Source organism: Nicotiana tabacum, chromosome 8 (genome assembly GCF_000715075.1).
Source record: "Nicotiana tabacum cultivar K326 chromosome 8, ASM71507v2, whole genome shotgun sequence".
NCBI classification, from domain to species: Eukaryota; Viridiplantae; Streptophyta; class Magnoliopsida; order Solanales; family Solanaceae; genus Nicotiana; species Nicotiana tabacum.
Window position 1 is genome coordinate 13,859,693 of NC_134087.1, and position 19,804 is coordinate 13,879,496.

The following is a 19,804-nucleotide window of genomic DNA, read 5'->3' on the forward strand; positions in this document are numbered from 1 at the left end:
TACACTTTGTAGTACAATTTGAACTCAAACCACAAAACCACATTTTCTTTAGACTATTGTAACAACATAGCTATTTAATTCCGTTGTATTCCATACCAAAGCTTATTTCTTAAAATTTATATCATCCAAAAAGAAACATGGTATCCTCGTCAACAAAACCACATTATGGTACCAACTCTTTGTAGCAATATCAATTATGAATCTTGTTGATTGATTTTAGCTGTGTTAGGACATCTTTTTTTCTTTTCAAATCTTTTTATTTTACACTGTCAAAGGCAAAATAGTCGTTCTATTAGACCTTTGATTAATCTCCTCTCAGAAATTAGCAACACCAAGAGAGCACAGCAGATTTAGCAGATACTTGCACTGGAGAGAAGAATCAAAGGAATGGAAGAGACTACAAAAGGCAAAATTTGAGGCAACAAGTCCAATCCCTTTCGAAACAGGAGATGTGTTCTCATTGCTGTGGAGGGACATTTACAAAACAATCAAAAGCCTGAAGTCAAAAACCACAAGGCATCTCATGGCCATGCATGAGACACAAGGTTGCCAAACTATAAATAAAACGATTCAAAGCACAACCTCACAGCATGAGATTTCTCTGTATGACGAACATCCCCAGTAGTCCTCATCGTGATCTTTAAGCTGCTTCTATATCTGCAATGGAACAAAAATGAAAAACTGTAACAACGAAGAGAATAGTAGTATCTTTAGAAATATTTCATTAAACTTAGTCAATACATACATTTACAAGGTGTAAAGACAGGGAGATGATTGGCCCACGTTCTGTTTGATTCTATCAGCCCAAGAGACCGAGGTTTGAATACTATACAGCCGCTGTTCCCAGTGGCTATGCATTAGGATTTGACGGATGATCATCTTTCCAACCCTTTGTAAGCAAATCATAATTGATTGATGCAAGCTGGGAGAGATTCTGTTGGAAGAAAGTGAAAAAAAATAGTGGTATCATTTGTTAGGACTAATTCATGAGCCGAATGGCTTTTTACATCAATTCTTGTTGAGTACCAGACAAAGTATCACATGTAATTAAAGAGAAGTAAAATTTGGTCAATCAAAGCAGAGAGTATATTGTTAGAACAAATGAGGGAACAAAGTCACAGGTTGCTGAATGCCAGAAGTTGTTTACTAGTCAAACAAGCTTAGTAATCTCAGCGGAGATACCGTATAAGGTACACGGGCTCGGACGAATCCAGTAGCTTTCAATTAGACCCTATGTTTGTATTAGGACATCCATTAATATGTATAAATATTTAATTGCGAACCCAATTACTAAAACGAGCTATGGGTTTGGTGGAAAGTTCAGAACGCATTAATCTCAAATCTTGGCTCCGTCTCTGAGTAATCTCCTGATCATAAGCAACAAACCGCAGCATAAAGGTAGAAGAAAAGATCAAAGAAGATCCAGATAACATTAAAACAGTATGTCATCCTCTTAAAGCGATTTAAGAATGCATCCAACAGCTGCAGTAAGCCATAGCCTGACAATTTTCATGTATTCCCTCTTCCAAAAAAACACCCAGCCATCAAAAAGCAGCCCATCATGAATGGAGTGTTGTTACACAAGAAATTACCTTAAATGAGAAGTTATTGAAAGGATAGTTGACAGAAGAGCCTGACTCATATTCTGCAATACCAGCATACTCATCACCCTACACATTATTGCAACTAAGTTACACCTATTTAATGAAAAATCAACAGAGTCAACCATAAAAATTAATTTAAATACATGAAGGGTTGTAACACACCAGTCCCTTTTTTTTTTGGGGTGTGGTGTGTGTGTGGCTGTTATCAACATACCGGTTCATCTTGGCGATTATCTAGACAGCTGCTACTGCCACTAACACTACCATCATCGCTAGAATCCTCATACTCACTGGCTGCATACACATGTTCATCTGAAGGATTCCAAGAGAAGCGACTTGTGAAGTAACTAGTATCCAGTGCACCTTCTGATTCAGGCACAAACGCAGCCTGAGAAGTACATGCATAGATTCTACACTAATTAGTAGAACTAATATGATCGACCACCTGCTAGCTGCTAATACATCAACAACAACAATAATACAACTACACCTCAATCCAAAACTAGGCGGAGTTAGTATGCTTCAATTCAAAACTAGGTGGGGTTGGCTATGATTTTCATGGCCCTTTCGGCACTAGGGCCCATTTGCTAGTACAGATACAGTTAAATGAAGACAAATCACTTCTATGAATAATTGCAGTCAAACCTTCTGTCTAGCCAGTGTGTCCCAGTTAATATCTCTAAAATATGGATGCTGCTTCACCTGCATAAGAAAGAATCATAGTCATTCTAGATTTATTCTCAAGATTTCAAATGGACAGAGGTAACAAGGGCCAATATCAAAGTTTGATGGAAAAAAGAACATCACCTCTGATGCTCCGCTGGCCCCAAGTCTGACATTAGGATCTTCTGTTAGTAACCTGAAATTTACCATGATAGCAGCTTTCACAAGTTGAGAGACAGAAACAAACTAGTTCTATAATAGATAAGTTACAAAGAGAAGAATGCTAAGCTTATAATTACTAAAGCCTGATGATGCTAATCTTAGAAGCTGCACCTGAAAATTACAGAATAAACTCTCCATCAATTATAGGTTCAAAACCCAGCCTGTTCTCATTTTTGGCAGAATAGATTACTCCAAATGTATATTTATCACCATTATCCTTTTCATAGTAAGATTCTTCTTCTGTTCCAGGGTCATGATTGTTGACCGATTTCAGAGTATTTATAGACAATCTTCTCATAAATAATCCCCGACTATGCTTTTGTCAAAAGTCGACCAAATTCTAATGATCCACGCCCTCTCTCAAGTCGATAAAACTATTTCCTCATAATTCACACACGCCACACAACATAGAGCTTACATCTGCATGTCCTTATCCCGGAAGTTAAAATGAGAACTGACTACAAGATGAAGGCTCTTGGGAAAAGAACTTTGTCAACTCAAAACTAAGAAGACGAAAATGGGATATTAAAACAATAAACAGAATGATTCTCTTACTGATCAATCAGATCTTGTGCTTCAGCGCTCATTTCATCAGGAACCCCTGGCCAAGGTATCTTACGATTGAGAATATTATCGAATATTTTCTGCAAATGACAAAAAGTAAAAAGAGAAAGAGCAATACATCAGAAGTGCTTCATAAAACAGTAACCTCATCAATATAGTACATCACAGGAGAGAAAATGCTCAGAGTACGTTATCAGAAAAAAAAACAAAATCTCACATAGTACATTATCAAGAAAGGAAATTGCTCACAGAGTATGTTATCAAAAAAAGAACTGCTCACAGAATTTCTACTGTAAGCGATAAAAGCATAAAGGTATCAGAATTGCAAATACTAAACTATGTATATCAAGTGTTACATACATTTTTGACAAAGATATCAAGTGTTACATATAGGATGCAAACGGGCAGGGAGAAGCTGTGTGGGTCAAGCCTCAACTGGCTAAAAGTTTAACCCCCTCCCCCCCCCCCAAATCAAAACCCTCCCCTGCTCCTATTAGCATTTTTTCAAGTTTTCCCTTCCCTGCCCGGCCCTACCCTGTTTATACTTTCTTTCATTTTATCGATTTGTTTCACTTTGCATATTCTCTTTTTCTTTCAGCTAGTTTCCTTCCTGTGTTGTTCATTTGACCAATACTGTTGAACGACATTGATACCTTGACAGATGGTCACTTTATGTAGATTGCTACTATTTAGATTGAATCATGTAGTCAGACCATCTTATTTTCAGTTAGATTGATTCAATGTCAAAATTTGCAAGCCGCAGTGGATAAGTTCTTGAAAAGCTATGTCTAACTTCAGTATCTAGATAAAATGTACTTCAGCAGCCTTTTTTAATTAATGCCAAGTTTTAGACCCATAACTAACCATAGGTCCAATATTATCAGCATGTTCTCAGTCCGTATTATTTGAAAACGATGTATAAAATCCATAAGGTATACTTAGACCAAAAGAGCAACCACGTCAAAGTAAAGCTTTTATTATTATTATTATTATTATTATTATTATTATTATTATTATTATTATTATTATTATTATTCTTATTAAGTTGTTGTTGCTGTTGCTTTATGAAACTAGCCTAATTATACGGAGGCCAATAGGGCATGTTGGCTGCCTAGAGCAATTGCAGAACCAGTGCATCTTCCAAGTCTAAAAACCAGTGCATCTCGCACAGAATCTTAGCTGGTCCTGTGACCCGTCCTTCCCTACTACGGATTTTCAAAACTAAATTTTAACCTCCCTGCCCTGTTAAAGTCTTGCCCTTCCCTGCCCCGCTAAGGTCTTGCCCTGCATCATTGCCATTCCTAGTTACATACATCGAACTGCTCGACATCAGATAAAAGAGCTAAAATGTCTTGACCATTTCTTTTTTCTTTTTCGAACTTCCATCGAAATACAAGATTTGAGTCAATATCTTTTCCTTGATTCCTCCTAAACTGCATTGACTTAAACGCACCATAATATAAAGCATGAGCAACATTAGGGGCTTTTTTCTTTTATCTTTTATATATAAACTAATCCAAGGCTAAATGGGTAGTGCAGTACTACTCCTTCAGACCCAAGGGTTAACAAACTAGATGGAAGAATAAGGAATAAAGATACAAATAAGAAGACAACATATTAACCTGAGGATGCTCTGCATTAAAAGGAGGAACACCGACAATCAACTCAAAGAGAATAACACCCACAGACCACCAATCAGCTGTGAAACCTGAAAAGAATTATGTAGCCTAAGAACTAAATAGCAAACAGAAAGGCGCAAAAAAAAAGAATGCTGTCAAATCCAATTGTTTTATAAGAATGCCAGGTTAGACATATATTCAAACTTCTAACACGAGACTATTTCGACAAAGGTTCAATGTCCGGTTTCCATGAAAAGCAATAATTTGGAAGAAACTTCAAACCTGTCCTGCTGTCCACTAACTCATCCTCGTTACTCTCCAAGAAATTTAACCTCTATGGCATGCATAAGTGCATAGTACCATATCTACTTTCTTTTACAAGGTAAATAATTTTATTGATGTGAGAAAAGCTCTTGTATACAAGCAGTCTACCAAAAAGTAGAGCTTGTACAAAAATATGGTCCTCTCCAGAACACACCCAATCTTCTATACAATCAGGGTTCTCATGGTGCACCAAAATTAACAACAAACAAAAGAAAAGACTATTATGCAAATGTACAAAGTCATTCTTATCCTTTCAAAACACTCTCCACTTCTCTCCTTCCATAGTACACACATGAGGGCTAGAGGGACCAAAAGTCTCATGCCCTATATCGTCTCTACCATCTTCTAGAGGCCCAACTATGTAGTACAATATCCAATTTTAGTAATCAATCAAACCCAAGTTACTTGGATCAATTATATATCTGTATCTGCTCTAATCATGTAAATGCATCCAATACTAAGTAATTTGTCTATTGAGACAAATTAAGGGTTCTTTAGAACCAGAGATTATGAAACCATGCCTATCTCCAGCATACAAGTTTCTAATCAATACAGAAAGAAACATACTACTGACAAAAATCAAATGTAATGTAGATGTAACAACAATTAAGCGTTAACACAACACTCAACCTACTGCAATCCTTCTTTACCGGGACTTGGGACTTGTGAAGAAAAGGGAAAAGGGACTTAATTCGACAACATTATCAAGTTGATAACTTAAAATGATTGCATATCTGCCATGTTCGGGGATAATCAGTTATTCATTGTCAAAGAAGACAGACTGAAAAAACATAGATACAAACCATGCCCTGTTCCCAGAAGGATCTCTGGCGCCAAATAGTCTGGTGTACCTACTGCAGAACGTTTGTTCCGCCTCTCCTGCTGATGCTCAGATGCAGATAGGTGAGATTCATCATCTTCCATCATGGATGTCCCACTGACTGCTGGACCAGACAAGTCATCTGTGCTATTGATAAGACCAACTTTAGAAAGCCCAAAGTCTGTCAACTGGAAAAAGTTACACCAATTAAAACTAACTCATCAGCGTGAAACTAATGTCATTTAAAGCATAAAGCACAAACAAATAGGTCATCGACATGTTTACCACTGCGAGCTTTAACAACACCCTAATAATCTATGTTACAAGGACTTCAAAATGTCGTCGGTGCGTGTCGGATCCTTCAAAAATAATGCATTTTGGAGGATCCGACACTGGTACGGCAACATTTTTGGATAGTCCGAGCAACATAGCTAATAATGCTAGAAAAGAGCTTCAACAGCATGTGGAGAAATCAAGGGATACAATAAGAGTAATTTTATCCCATGATGAGCTGCTTGGGATTGAGGCATAGTTGTTTTTCTATGAGCTTGCTATACAACGGCAATTAACAATGTGCAACATGATTTGACAAATTTGCTTTTTTTTTGACAAGCTGCACTTCTGTCATTATGTCAATAGGAACCATGAGAAACACTTCTATGATTTACACTTACGGAGGAACACATTAGCATCAGCATACCGATCATAAGCCCCAAGAAAAATAAGCAAACAAATAATGGAACAAAAATAAGGATACAGGTAGGCACATAGCAATGGCGGAATGATTTGTAAACCCCTAACAGGGGCCTCAAGGAACATCTTGACTTAAACACTAGATGTCCATCTAATTTCTCTATTGCAGTATTTTTCAAAACTATTTTACATTAAACTGTTGACCTTTTTGTGCAAATATAAACTCTTTATGTCGTAGTGCAAGGTTTCCTTTGGTATCTGGATCACTGTTGTAATCATCTCAGAATTGCAGTTAGATTTATTTGAATAAATAGCTATGTTTACTGCAACAAAATTATCTGAACCTGCATTGGTGTACTGAAGCTCTAGCATTTCTCTACCTTGCTGAAACTATTATCCAAATAAAAAGTTAAGCTTTTCCTTTTTTCATTTTTTTACTCCCTTTCTCCCATTTTATGTGAAACACTTTCCTTTTTTTACTCTGTCTTCCTTGATTTAGAAACAACTTATTTTAAGCTTCCCATTTTACCCTTAATGAAATGATTTATAGCCAAAGAAATATTCATGGCATGTTTTAGACCACAAGTTTCAAAAAAGAATTCTATCTTTCTTAACCTCAATGCCCAATCAATCACCATCACATAAATTGGGACGGAAGAGCTAATATTTTGGCCTCCATTTGCTCAATATGGACGTCAAAATCAGTATTGTCAAAGGCGCGCTTAAGCCCTAAAGCGAGGCTCAAAACAAGTTGAGCGCTTCGCCTCGCTTTGTGGGCACTTCAGTCACATCAAGGCTCTAAAGCCATACTTTTCCTTGCCAATGAGTGTAATCCTGAAAAGGAGACACTAAACAATTGATATTTCACTTTATCATAATTATTTTCAATTTTTTTGTCCATATATTTATTATTCATGCTTATAATTATTGGTCTTGGACTACATAAACATATTTTTACTTTTTCTTCAGTTGCACCTTTTTTCATTAAAGTCCACGCTTTAATTGCACTTTGCGCTTAAAGCCCCAACGGACCTTAGAGCTTTTTTGCGCTTTTCGTCTTTGATAACACTGGTCAAAATGCCAAACTAATGAGGGTGCTTTTAGTTCTCACAAAAAGAACCAACGATGGTGCTTCTAAAAAATCTTGGCCTTCATTTTCTCATATGTGGTCAAAATATGAACATGGTTACAATCCCGGCCTAAGTCCACTCTTGAAATTTCATAATTAAACAAAGGATTACAAATCACGTCCATGGCTAAGAAAGCTGATGCTGACAACTTGGATTTCAGGCATCTAGTTACTGATATAGGGTAAGAGCAAACCAGGTGGATTGGGAAAAAAAACCACCAAATTTTACCTATTAAGCTTTATATCTAAGCCTGATAGATGAAATATGACCACCTAAGACAAGGAATATGATAATACATATAATTTTATGAAGAAACGTTTGTTTCAGGTGCAAGTTTTACCTTGATATGACCATCATGTGCAATCAACAAATTGTCAGGCTTCAGATCCCGATGAACCACATGCAGAGAGTGCAAGTATTCCAAGGCAAGCACCTGGGCACCTCAGAACTTCAGATTTAGGTGTTTCACCATAGTGTGGAAAACTTTTGAGAGCAAGACAGAGACCTAGATACTCACAACTTCAGCTATATAAACACGAGCGACATCTTCATCTAAGCAGCCTAGATTTCTCAGCAATGAATATAGGTCCCCACCATTCAAGTACTCCATCACAAGGTACAAGTTTTCACGGCAAGTAAATGAATAGAAGAAGCGAACCTAATGCGTAATACAATCAGTAAAAAAGGTATTAATCATTTCTTTAGTAAAATGCTTTGCCACTACAGCATGCTCACCACAAAGGGATTTCGAACTGATATTAAGATATCACGTTCTGCCAAAATACTCTCAACGGCATTCTTGCGTATCATATCTGCCTTCTTCAGGACCTGCAACTAAACTTGTAAGTTGGAGTGCCACAAAGAAATATGCTATAGCATACCCAGGATTAGAACTTTACCCATTAGGATAATGGCAACAATAAGTTCTTCCCAATAATGAACAAAGTTTGAAAATTCGATAATTATGAGCCAAAGCATGTTTATTCATAAGAAATACAGTAGAAAGAATGAGGGAACCACGCCTGTCAGAGTAATCAAATCTCCGTTTCTTGACCTGATAGAATCAAGCAGAAAGCTGGCCAATCATCTCCATGTCTTTTTACCTACTTTGCATAAGTGTGTCTCTGACAAAATATATTGCCTAAAGATGCCACTATTCTGTTGATGGTTTCAAATATTCCTTTTTGTTTCCTTGCAGATATGGAAGCAGCTTAAAGACCGTGATCGTGACTACTGGGGATGTGTTTTCATCATACAGAGAAATTTCATGCAGCGAGGATGTGCTTTAAATCATTTTATTTAGTCTGACAACCTTGAATTTCTTTTTGTTCGTGTGCACGGCCATGAGATGTCTTGACGTTTTTGACTTCAGGCTTTTCATTGTTTTGCAATTGTCCCTCCACAGCAATGAGAAGTGAGAACACATTTTTAAAAGGGATTTGACTTGTCACCGCAAATTCTGTGGTTTACGCTCTCTACCATCCCCTTAATACTAGTGAGGAAAGTGAAGTGGTTTGTTCCAAAAAGAATAACACCTTGAATTTATATGAAAGCCCTTAATGGCATACTGTTGTAGCCATAGAAGCGTCACGGCATATACATCTTTTTTACAACCGAGAAATCCCCAAGAGTCAGTGGTGCATGGTTCGAAACTCGGCGAACATGGGCCTGCCCCTCTACGCTTCTCCATTTAAATACTAGGCTTTTGTCTGTGACATGGTTCAAACTTGTGACGTGCGCGGTGCGCCTAACCCGCATATCATGTGTTGCACTCTTATCACTAGACCAAGGTCCCAAAGGCCTAGGGCCAAATGTCATGTTATGTCTAAGATTACAAGTTTTAAAAGTACTTTAGTGCAGTTTTTGCCTTATAATACAAGTTCTAGAAGTACTTTGGTAGTTTGGTATATGTCAAAAGTCTTTCTTTGTTAGACTCTGTGCCTAGTTAACACCCCATATAAAAAATGAAACCAAGGAGTACTTTTTTGGCTCGTAAAATGTCATTAAATGTAATTCTTAATTGTACAGTGTACACAATCTTTTGTAAAGGGGAAAAAGTACTCCCAACCCTGGTAATACTCACACTGTTTTTTTTAGTTCTCCATAAGGCCACATATTAGTGCCTCTATTAGAACTAAAGTGAACCTCATAAAAATACAAGGCATGTTATCTTTAACCAACATGGATTCGAGGAGAAAAGGTAGCATATCCCCCTCCTTTATGAATTTTACTCTTGGTATAAACAAGTTAGACATTAATGTCTAACCCTCTGCCAGCTCATGTTAGACATCGAGTAAAGATGTATTACTACTTGTTCTGTCAAATCAAACAATCAGTTAGCAGACTTACAAAATCATTTCTAGGACCTAGCTGATCATACATACACAAGCTAGGTGGAAAAAATATCTACACTCCAACTTGAGGAAAAGCATAACTGGAGTATACCTTATCCAAAAGAAAGAGCACTAAAGAATGTATATATCGCAAGAAGCTATTATATATATATATGACAAAACCCCACACTCAAACCTTCCTTCCCAGGATCCGCCAGTGACCGTTTCCACATTTGTTCCCTTGACCCTTGGTGACTCGAACCAAGGTGGAAGGTGGTCCTTTTTTCTTATTTAATAAGGCGGAGGATGGTCCTTATCACTAGGCTATCCCTCTAATGTCAAATTCTTATATTGAAAAAAAAATGGATCCCGGACCCCCCCCCCCCCCCACACACACACACACACACAAAAAACAAAAAAAACCTCTATGTATTTAGGTGATTAGGAGAGTTAGAGGAATGTGATATATTCTTCTTTGTTTAGGATTCTTTTACACACTTTTTGATCCCCAATAGCTCAAGGGAATAATCAAGTTGTGCATTATACAAGCTCCTCATCTTCTCTCTACAGGAGGAACAGCAGAATGGTTTGGTTTTTCACTTGGTATCAGACACCAGAAACATCCATGAAGTAGATGATGTCATCAGAGAAACCAACAGACATGACAAAAGAAGCATATACCATGAAAAATAAAACTGGGAAACCTACAGTTAGAAAGGGAGGAATCCTAATCCTCCCTTTGTGAACACACAGAGACATCCTTTCAGAGAGGTACATGTAATACACATGTAGATATCGAAAATAGTAAATTTATAACAAGACAATTTTTCCATTAATCACCAGAAGCAATAGGAGATGGAGGTTTCATAAGATCCTTTAGTTGTTTATTTTTTATAAGTAATGCTATTGTAACACAATCCTTATATATAAACTCCCACAAATTTCACATATATGTGTTTGCTAGAGATGAGACATGCACAGAAACAGATGATAAAGACATGGGATAAGACGCTATCCCTTACGGACAGATATTGTTTTTGGTTTTCCTTTGGCCGGGGACCAGGATTGCGGAAGGGGGTTCCACGTGTGCTTGATCACAGGTCACGCAAAAAATCACTTCAAAAAGGAAATACTGAATGATTCAAGAAATGTTGATCAATAAAACACAAGCAGCAAATCACTATAGTACCTTAATTGCAAAGAGATCCCCAGTTGTTCTCTTTTTCGCCAAGAAAACCCGACCAAATGCCCCGCGACTAATTGGTTTGATAATCTCAAAGTCATCAATAGACGTACGATCTTTAGAATGAATTGGGCTGGTTCTCAAGCTACGTACAACATCATCTTCCAAGGGAGCATCTTCATCAATAACAGTGCTCGTTAGATCAACTTTGTCATCATCGACCAGCTCACATAGTTGCAAATACTTCTCCCTGGATAGTTGTGAACTCAAGATAAAGACAAACTTCTTCAAAGATGGAGTAGAAGGAAAAAAGAAGAAGAAAAAGGATGGCAAGATTCCTTTGTTTTCTCTCCGAGGCCCCTCTCCATTTAATGGTTCTTACTATTTATCATTTTCTTTTGAGAGTACAAGTAGTATATGGATAAAACACAAGAAAGGTCAAATTACCGAATCAGCTTTTCAATGCGAGTTCCAAATGTTTCCACAGTAAGCGCATCCAACTTTCTGCGCTCAGTCACAACTTTTAAATCTTCAAGGCAAGAAAGCAAATAAGGCAAAGAGCGATCATCATCTATAGGCGTATTTGCCACACATCGAGCAATATCGGCAAGTTCATTCATCTGCAAAATTAGAAAAGTAACATGAAGCTGTCAATAAAATCCTCCAGGCGAATAAACAAAAGAGAAGAAGAAAGACGCATTGTAAAAGAAGTCGATACCAGTTATGCTGCACCTATTGAAGTCAACAGTTAGGCAATTTATCACCCGTAGAATTAAAACCATCGACGACAATAATTAAATGTAAATGATGTATGCTGAAGTTGTATATTCACAATGTGAAACAGAAAGCCACCAGAGAACACTAACCTTTTCACCTTTTGGAAATTCACCCATAAAACAGATTTTTTTGGTATTAACCTCTTTAAATTTAAACCATTGTACGAAATCCTCTATCGTTAGCTTTTAAAAAAAGTGGGGAGCTCCGTGAGCAAAATGGGCATCGGAAAGGGGAGGAAGAGAATAGCCAGGTGAAGGAAAAGCACAACGTCAGAGATAATTGCTTTGTATCTCCGTCTCCATTGCTCGGACAGTGAAAATTCGTGTATGGAGAAGGAATGAACTAGCATTTCTTTTGACTTATGCACCTTAGCAGAGTAGGAAAATGAAAGCATTTTTTATCCCCAAACCAGAATACATTTCTTTTGATATTTATTTGGGCACAAATATCCAATCCGCCAGAATCTCAGTCAATGAGGTAATACTATAAATTATCAGATATTCTTATTAGTATTCGCGCTGCTAGCATGTAGAGTCTCCTATAACTGACCAACCGGTGAAAGGATGATCGAACCCATCAAAAGCCGGCAGCAAGCCCAGCACGATTAAGCAGACTGCTAACTTGTTCATTTTAATTGTTGTTTTTTTCTCTATTCTTGTTTCTTTTTCCCCTTTCATCTTCCTTTTATGCTCTCATCCAGAGCAGCATGGGAAGGAGTGTGTGTTTTAGCCCAGAACTGTTAGCCAAAGTGCTTTTTTGTTCGTGTTTCTCTCTTTATTTTATTTTCTATTTTACTTTCTTTTTCTCCCTTTCATCTCTCTCTATTGTAAAGATCCATATAGGTGATATCTACTGGTTGGGTATAGGTTTAGACGTGTTATAGAAACTTTTATTATTATTATTACTATTATATATAAAACTTCCTTTTCACTTTCGCTCTGATTTTATTTTGGTATGATGATAATAGGAATTGAGCTTAAAGAAAGAAGTGAGGGTTCATATAGCCGACCCTAACTTGTTTGGGACTGAGGCGTAGTTGTTGTTGCATTTCTCTCTATTGTCTCATCCAGCGAAGCACGGGAGGGCAAGAATAAGAATATGACTAATGTTTGAGGGGATAGGAGGTGGAGGAAAAGGAGAAGAAGAAAAACTAGCAGCAGCAAAATCATTTCGGGCCAAGGTTTTGATGCGCGAGAGGAAAAGAAAAAAGGGGGAAAAAGGATTTGACAACTCCGTTAATGGACCTAACAGAAAAGCTGCAACTTCTAGAAACGTCAATGGAGAGGATGCCACCAAAAACAGTTTCATGCAAAAATTGCCAAAATGATGAACAATTTCGTGGCCGCTGGATCAATTTACATTATAACCTATAAGGATATCAACTTTCCACAAGAAGCACCACGACTGCATCAAGAGAAGAGCACAAAATTGAAATTTTCAGGCTAGATAACAATTTCTAAGACAGGACCAGAGAAAATACATGCAAGTGCATGCAGACTCTGCTGGCAGCAATAGAATTCTTATAGTCGTATCGCCGACAACTAAGCAGCAAACATACTGAAGAATCATAGTAGTGTCTACCTGAGGAAGATCATCATGCTCAGAGAAACAACCTTTTCCTGTCAATAGCAGGTCGATTGGGCTGGTCTTTGGTGTCAGTAATGGGGACCTAGGTGTCATGCTGCCAGCAGATGATGTTGTCATTCCTTGATCAGACTTGGGTCCAAACCGGGTTTTACACGACATAGAAGGTAAACCTTTAAGTTCATCCATGAAAACAGAGTTATCCACTTCAGGAAGACAGTCGAGCATATCCTCTGAACCTCTGCGAGACCAGTCACTAAGCTTTGGAGAAAGAAGTTCAGATTCCTCCGTTACACTAGAGTTTGATACTTTTGCACCGTCTGGGCTTCCAACAGCATGCTGAATGTCCTTCTGTGCAAATGACTCCATGAGCTTCTCAAGAGTATCTGCAACCCTTATCAAGCGTTCATTAAGACTTAGACCCTTTTGATCACAACGATCGGCAATTGCACAAATTCTGGAGTGGTCTTCTACATGTAATGTGGGGACCTCCTCCTCACAAATACGACATATTATTGAACTCTCATCAGAAACACCTGGTTGATCACCCCAGTAACCCCAGGAAACTTTACGGTGGTGTTTGGAAGGAACTGAGGAGTGTGCATGTGAATCCCTAGCAGAAGAAAGATCAGGATGCTTAACAGTAGCTAGATCATCAGAAGGGCCTCTTTTATCCAGCAATAGCTTCGTAGATTCAATATTGCTATCAATGTTCTCCTCTTTGATTGGAGAAGCTTCTTTGGGACTTTTTCCTGCTGGAGTTGGAAATTTCTTCCAAGATGCCATTCGATTCCTACTGCCTGGAGAATCCAATTTTTTTGCAGTTTCAGCTTCTGAGGTCTGAAAGTTACCTGGCTGTACAGCTTGATCTCTCTTCCATTCAGAGCCATGTTGTTCCTGACTGTAAGATTTTTTTGTAGGAGGCAACTTTGGGAACTTCAGAGGACCAGAAATCTTTCCATCTCTTCGTTTCTCTACAGGCTGCAATGATTGACGAAGCTGAAATAGAGATTCATCCTCAGCAAATCCACTTTCCTTGTGAAACTGAAGCAATCTTGTGCACCTTGTAAGTATAAACAGCATTCTAGTGTGCAGCTGCTTTAGTGTACCCATGGGGAGTTCCTGGCGTCTATCATCAAGTTCCTGAACGATGCCCTCACACTGAAGCCAAAACTCCCCAGGAGATGTCATTGCACATCTCCGAGCCAAAACCAGCAAATCTTCAATAGTTTCCTGCCATTCTGGATGAGTTTCGGCATTTTTTTCTAGAACTCCAACCAGATCTGCTGCGAAAACACGCAAATCAGTATCGACTTCCTCCTTTGCTTTGTCAAACTTTGCCCTGATCATTGTTAAAACCTCCTGTTGAAATTGCAATATACTGATCAACATTTGAAAAAGTATGCTGATCATTTACAAACTTCAAGAACCTTGCAAAACGGTTGAATTACCTCCAAGTTGTTTAATCCTCGAGGTTTCCAGAATGGAAAAGGCCGTACACCTTTGGAATTTAGTTCATGCGAAAAACTTTTTATATCTGCAGGAAACCTTTTCCTAGGAGCACTAGTTACCCGGAGTAAAGCTTGAAAGCGTGGTGATTCAGACTCCTTTGGGTTGTCACATTCATAAGATGCCTAGAAAGTACATATTACATTAGAATAAGAATAACACAATAGCAAAAAAAGAATCAATTAATGCAACAGGTTAGTCCTCTTTACCTTCAATTCTGGAGTAACATCTGAGCTCCTCAGACCTCCAGAATAGCCCCAAGATGAACTGAACTGGCCTGCATAAGGATCAAAACATAAGAAACTAGAGCATAACTTTAACCTCAAGCAACTACGTGAACTTCCTATCCCAGAACATATTACTAATTCAGTGACTTTTCAGCGGTCATATGAATAGCTTTCTTTTTTAAGTCGAACAAAAGAAAAGGAAGAACACTTGTTGGCCAGATTACAACACAAAACGTTGCATGTAGTAAGAACAAAGCCATTCATACAATTCCTAGACTGCTTACTGCAATGGAGGAGACCTAGCTCTTACTGGACTTCAGTTGTTAAAATGCCTAATGATCAATTTATATCTCTGTCCATATATGCACCTAACGTCTAATCCTTAGTCGGATAGAGGTAATAAACATTCAAGCAGCCAAGAAAGGGAGCCCAGAGGCATACGGTACAACTGGTTAAAGTAGTGAAGAAGAACTACTTCCATGATACTGTATGGACCAGAAACATGGGATTACCAGACTTGTCAAGCAAACAAAACAAAAGAAAGAAAGAAAGAAACAAACAAACAAACATCGGAAACCAGCCATGTTTATCCTTTATCGGACTAATGCCAATTTCCTATCAGACTCGCAAACTAGTGCATTTTTATCTGAAACTATAGGAAACAAATGTAACTTTGCCTCTGACTTTTACGAACTTTATAAATAAAGCCTGCTAATAGGATTCGGTCTGCCGCAAGGCGAAAGGATAGTCCTTGGGAGCCTAAGAGATTCCTTTTTTAGTAGTCGATGGAGCCTACTTAAGACAATAAAATCATAGCAGAATCTTTTAGCATTGCTTAATCATGAAAATGGAAAAATCCAATACTTCCAGCTTCTTTAGGAATCACAGAAGACTAGGAAAAACACCAAATATGGATGAACATGCTTGTGGATGATAATTTAAAGAGGCTAAAAGGGAAATTTATCTAGTATCACTGCTCGGCCAAAGTTTCACTACTAACTATGTCATACATCTTTGATTGTGTTATCCTTTTATGGGGCCAATTGAGATCTCCAGGGCTAACTGTTCTGTTTCCTTATTTTTATATGCATATTTTTTAAATAAACATTATTACGCTAAATTTCTAGAACTATCAGTACAGGTGCATTTGGTTCTTTATTTCCTTTTTTCTAGAAAACTTGGAAAAAAGTGCCAAAATAGAAGCCAAAAGAATTTCATATGCATCAGTCTTTAACTCTGCCGTACAGTTTTGTAGGTGTTGATCATTATATGGTGGCACAGGGGTGGTGCACCATGTTATTAGCCAATTAGAATGTCAAGGATGTGGGCAGGACAGCTATGTCAACCGCACAGTTTGGGTGAATATCAGCAACGAGACACGCATGGGAGAGCCCAGTGCTGCACATGAAAGTGACAGCATAGGGCAAGGTGGCACGCATGGGCATGTAGCACCTCGACCAAGTACCAACAAGGGCAGAGCAGCCTGAGCGATAAACCATGACATGGCTTTGATGGTGCACAGCAAACCAACCCATCCACTTCATCTTAGACACTTATTGTAATAGCTTAGGACAATGAGGATCATCCCTGGAGGAATAGATCTTGCCATACCCCATTCTTAATTTTTCTTTGTGAACCAGAAAGAAACAGGGCCAACTAAGAAACCTGTTATGTTTTCTAGTAGAAATCAAAAGTATCAATGCTTTTGTATTAGCAGCCCTCAAAAGTTAGGTTGTAGTATCAGACTTAATTATCAACAAATTCTTAATTCCTCCATATTTTGCCTTCAACATCTAAGCCACTAAGAAAAGTTGCAAGATGAGAAACACTGCAACCGCCATCTGCTCCCTGTCCCTGAAGAAAACCCACCCAAAAGAAAAACCGCTGGCCCTCCGCCTGTCACTATCATCTAACATATCAACGGATTCACAGAAAGCACTTCAACAGAACTGTGACCGAGGACAATGTGGAATTCTATACTGTTAGATAGTTATGTGTAAATAGTCTTAGTCCCATATATAGTAGGAATAGAATATGTCCTAGTCCATATGTAGTAGGAGTAGAATATGTCCTAGACCCATATGTAGTAGGAGTAGAATATGTATTATATATAAGGCTCATAGCATCATTGTTAATAGATAGATTTTTCTCCCATACATTCTCACATGGTATCGGAGCTTCAGTGAGAAAATTATCGTTGTGCGTCATTCCAGCGACATCCGGGAAGAAAGATCTCATCGCCGTGCAATTTTCCGGCAACTTCGTCTTATTCCTAGGGTTCATCACTGCTACAGTGGTATTGTGCATATACCAGTATTTGTAGCAATTGTAAATCCCTTTTCGTTTGGATTAATATATGTCTACCATAAGCATCAAAATACCATAAGTCAGTCACCGTGCGTCTTTCCGGTTGACGACTCAAGATTGATTTGCGTTATCTCCTCATCGGTAAGTATTGTAGGAAAACCAACACTACCATCTTGTTCGGAAAAGTCAGGCGACAAACCCCAGTCAATCGCTCCAGCAGAAAGTCCCTCACGCGCCTCCACGCGCTGCCAAAACTAGGGTTCCGACGAGCTACAGTAATTTTTCCGCCAGAACTAGTAGGAATAGAATATTTCCTAGTCTCATATGTAGTAGGAGTAGAATATGTCCTAGTCTCATATGTATTATGTATAGGGCTCATAGTATCATTGTTAATAGATAGATTTTTCTCGTGCGTCCACACATATACCAAAACCATTTTTTCCCCGCAAACCAAAATGTTCCATCTTTCTTCCATTTGACTCCAATTGAACATTTACTCATTTGGAAGATAGCAGCACAACCCTCTGCATAACTAGATATTTCATTCAACTAGATATTTCATTCAAAAGTAAAACCTTCTGAGAATTACATTAAGCCTTAGCTTCTACCTCCTAGTCAAATAGTGTATAGTTCAATTTGACTAGAAACTTACTATTCTAACAATCAAGATCACCATGAAAACCCATGTACTGCATGATTCAGTTTCCTAACCTAGTAAATCACACCGTCAAAGGCATCCATCTTAGAGTTCGAGTGTTGGATCACCGCATGCCAAGAATCAACTGATTTGGAACTAAGATCCTTGTATGTTCAAATACACAAGTTGAAAGTTGTATCAGAGTTTCTAGTTACATCAGCATTTGCTACTTTTCTACTTCCCTTGTGTTATAATAGGATTAGCCTTTCAAACACAACAACAAGTATTCACATTTTAAGCCAGTGGATGTGAAGTACCACACCATTCACCAACCTTTACGTGCTTTGTATAGATATATACATATGTATGTGTAATTCATTGTAATTCATGTAGCTTTTGTAATAGCAAAGACAAGGACTTTACCTGCTTCAGAAGATGATTCACCATTCTGCAGCCTTGATGGGCCAGGTACACGTGGACTTTGCTCCCTGGAATGACCACTCTCAGAGGACATACTATCTGAATTTCTCACATTATCCGCGGAACCCATCACTGACTTCTTCTCAACACTCTTCTTACCCGAGATAGAACTCGACGGGCCCGCTACATTCTTTGACAGATTGCTAGCACCCAGTGAATTCCCCTTATCTCTACTAGCATACCCAAAAAAGCTCTCCTGTGGCAACGGCCCAGATCGAGTCTTTATCTTATTTAATCCCAACGATGATGCCACAATCGGCGACACTGATACAGACGTAGGCCCCACTTCCTTAGCCGGATTCTTAGTGGAAGTCGGACTCGGGCTCGGACTTTCTTTACCTTTAACATCTTTTTTCTTAGTAGCAAATGTTGAAATGGAAGATGGGGTAATAGGAGAGTTAGAAGTAGAAGTAGAAGTGGACTTAGACTTCTTCTTGTCGGATCGGATCGGGGAATTGGACCCAAGGGATCGTGGACTGTTGTTGGAGGATCCATCTGGGCTTGATGGGTCGGATTTCTTAGATGAGAAAAATCGACCTTTGAATACCATAGCTAGGGTTTAGTGATTACTGATTAATCGATTACTTATTATTTCTTGTTGAAGTGAATTACAGCCCCAGCTGTAGAAGCATGAGGGGCTGTGAAGTTGGACTAGAACATGAGAATGGAGATTTGACTATTCTGATGCACAAGAGTTTGGACTGAGGGAAGACTCTGTAGTTTCGAGTTTACTACTGTTTCTCTGCAGAATCGGAAATGGTGACGGTGACTTTTGGAGACAGATTGAGAAAGTAGTGGGGGCTGAAATGGAACAACCAGGAAAAGAAAAGACTTGACTGTCTTCCATTTCTTTATTTATATGAAGTTTTCGAGTTTCAAATCTCAAATTACCCCTGCAACAAATATATATATTAACAAAAATTAAAAGATGAAAAACAAAATACACGTCCATCTTTCTCTTTTTTCAAATAAACTCTAAACCATTTAGATTTTCGTTAAAAAAGCTAAATTTAAGTATAAAGCACTTTTTATCGAGATGAAAAATGTATAGGAGTATTTATTATGCTATCATAATCTTTGATACTTAAAAGATTAAATCAATACTTTTACAATCAAATTAGAGAAAAT

The 19,804-nt window shown here is 38.2% G+C and overlaps 1 protein-coding gene across 1 annotated transcript; it reads right to left on the reverse strand.

Annotated features, from left to right (window-relative positions):
• Positions 1–412: 412 nt before the first annotated feature.
• LOC107764152 (putative serine/threonine protein kinase IREH1) lies at positions 413–19,505 on the reverse strand. The gene is made up of 18 exons (XM_075218996.1): positions 18,620–19,505; positions 15,235–15,302; positions 14,968–15,150; positions 13,514–14,878; positions 11,603–11,775; positions 11,162–11,405; positions 8,375–8,467; positions 8,157–8,297; positions 7,980–8,072; positions 5,800–6,004; positions 4,676–4,761; positions 3,045–3,133; positions 2,412–2,463; positions 2,250–2,306; positions 1,819–1,992; positions 1,593–1,670; positions 746–934; positions 413–657 (listed from the first exon to the last, which is right to left on the reverse strand). Exons 1-17 carry the CDS (start codon positions 19,224–19,226, stop codon positions 851–853), a joined length of 3,792 nt encoding a protein of 1,263 aa, XP_075075097.1. The 5' UTR covers positions 19,227–19,505; the 3' UTR covers positions 413–657; positions 746–850.
• Positions 19,506–19,804: the final 299 nt, after the last annotated feature.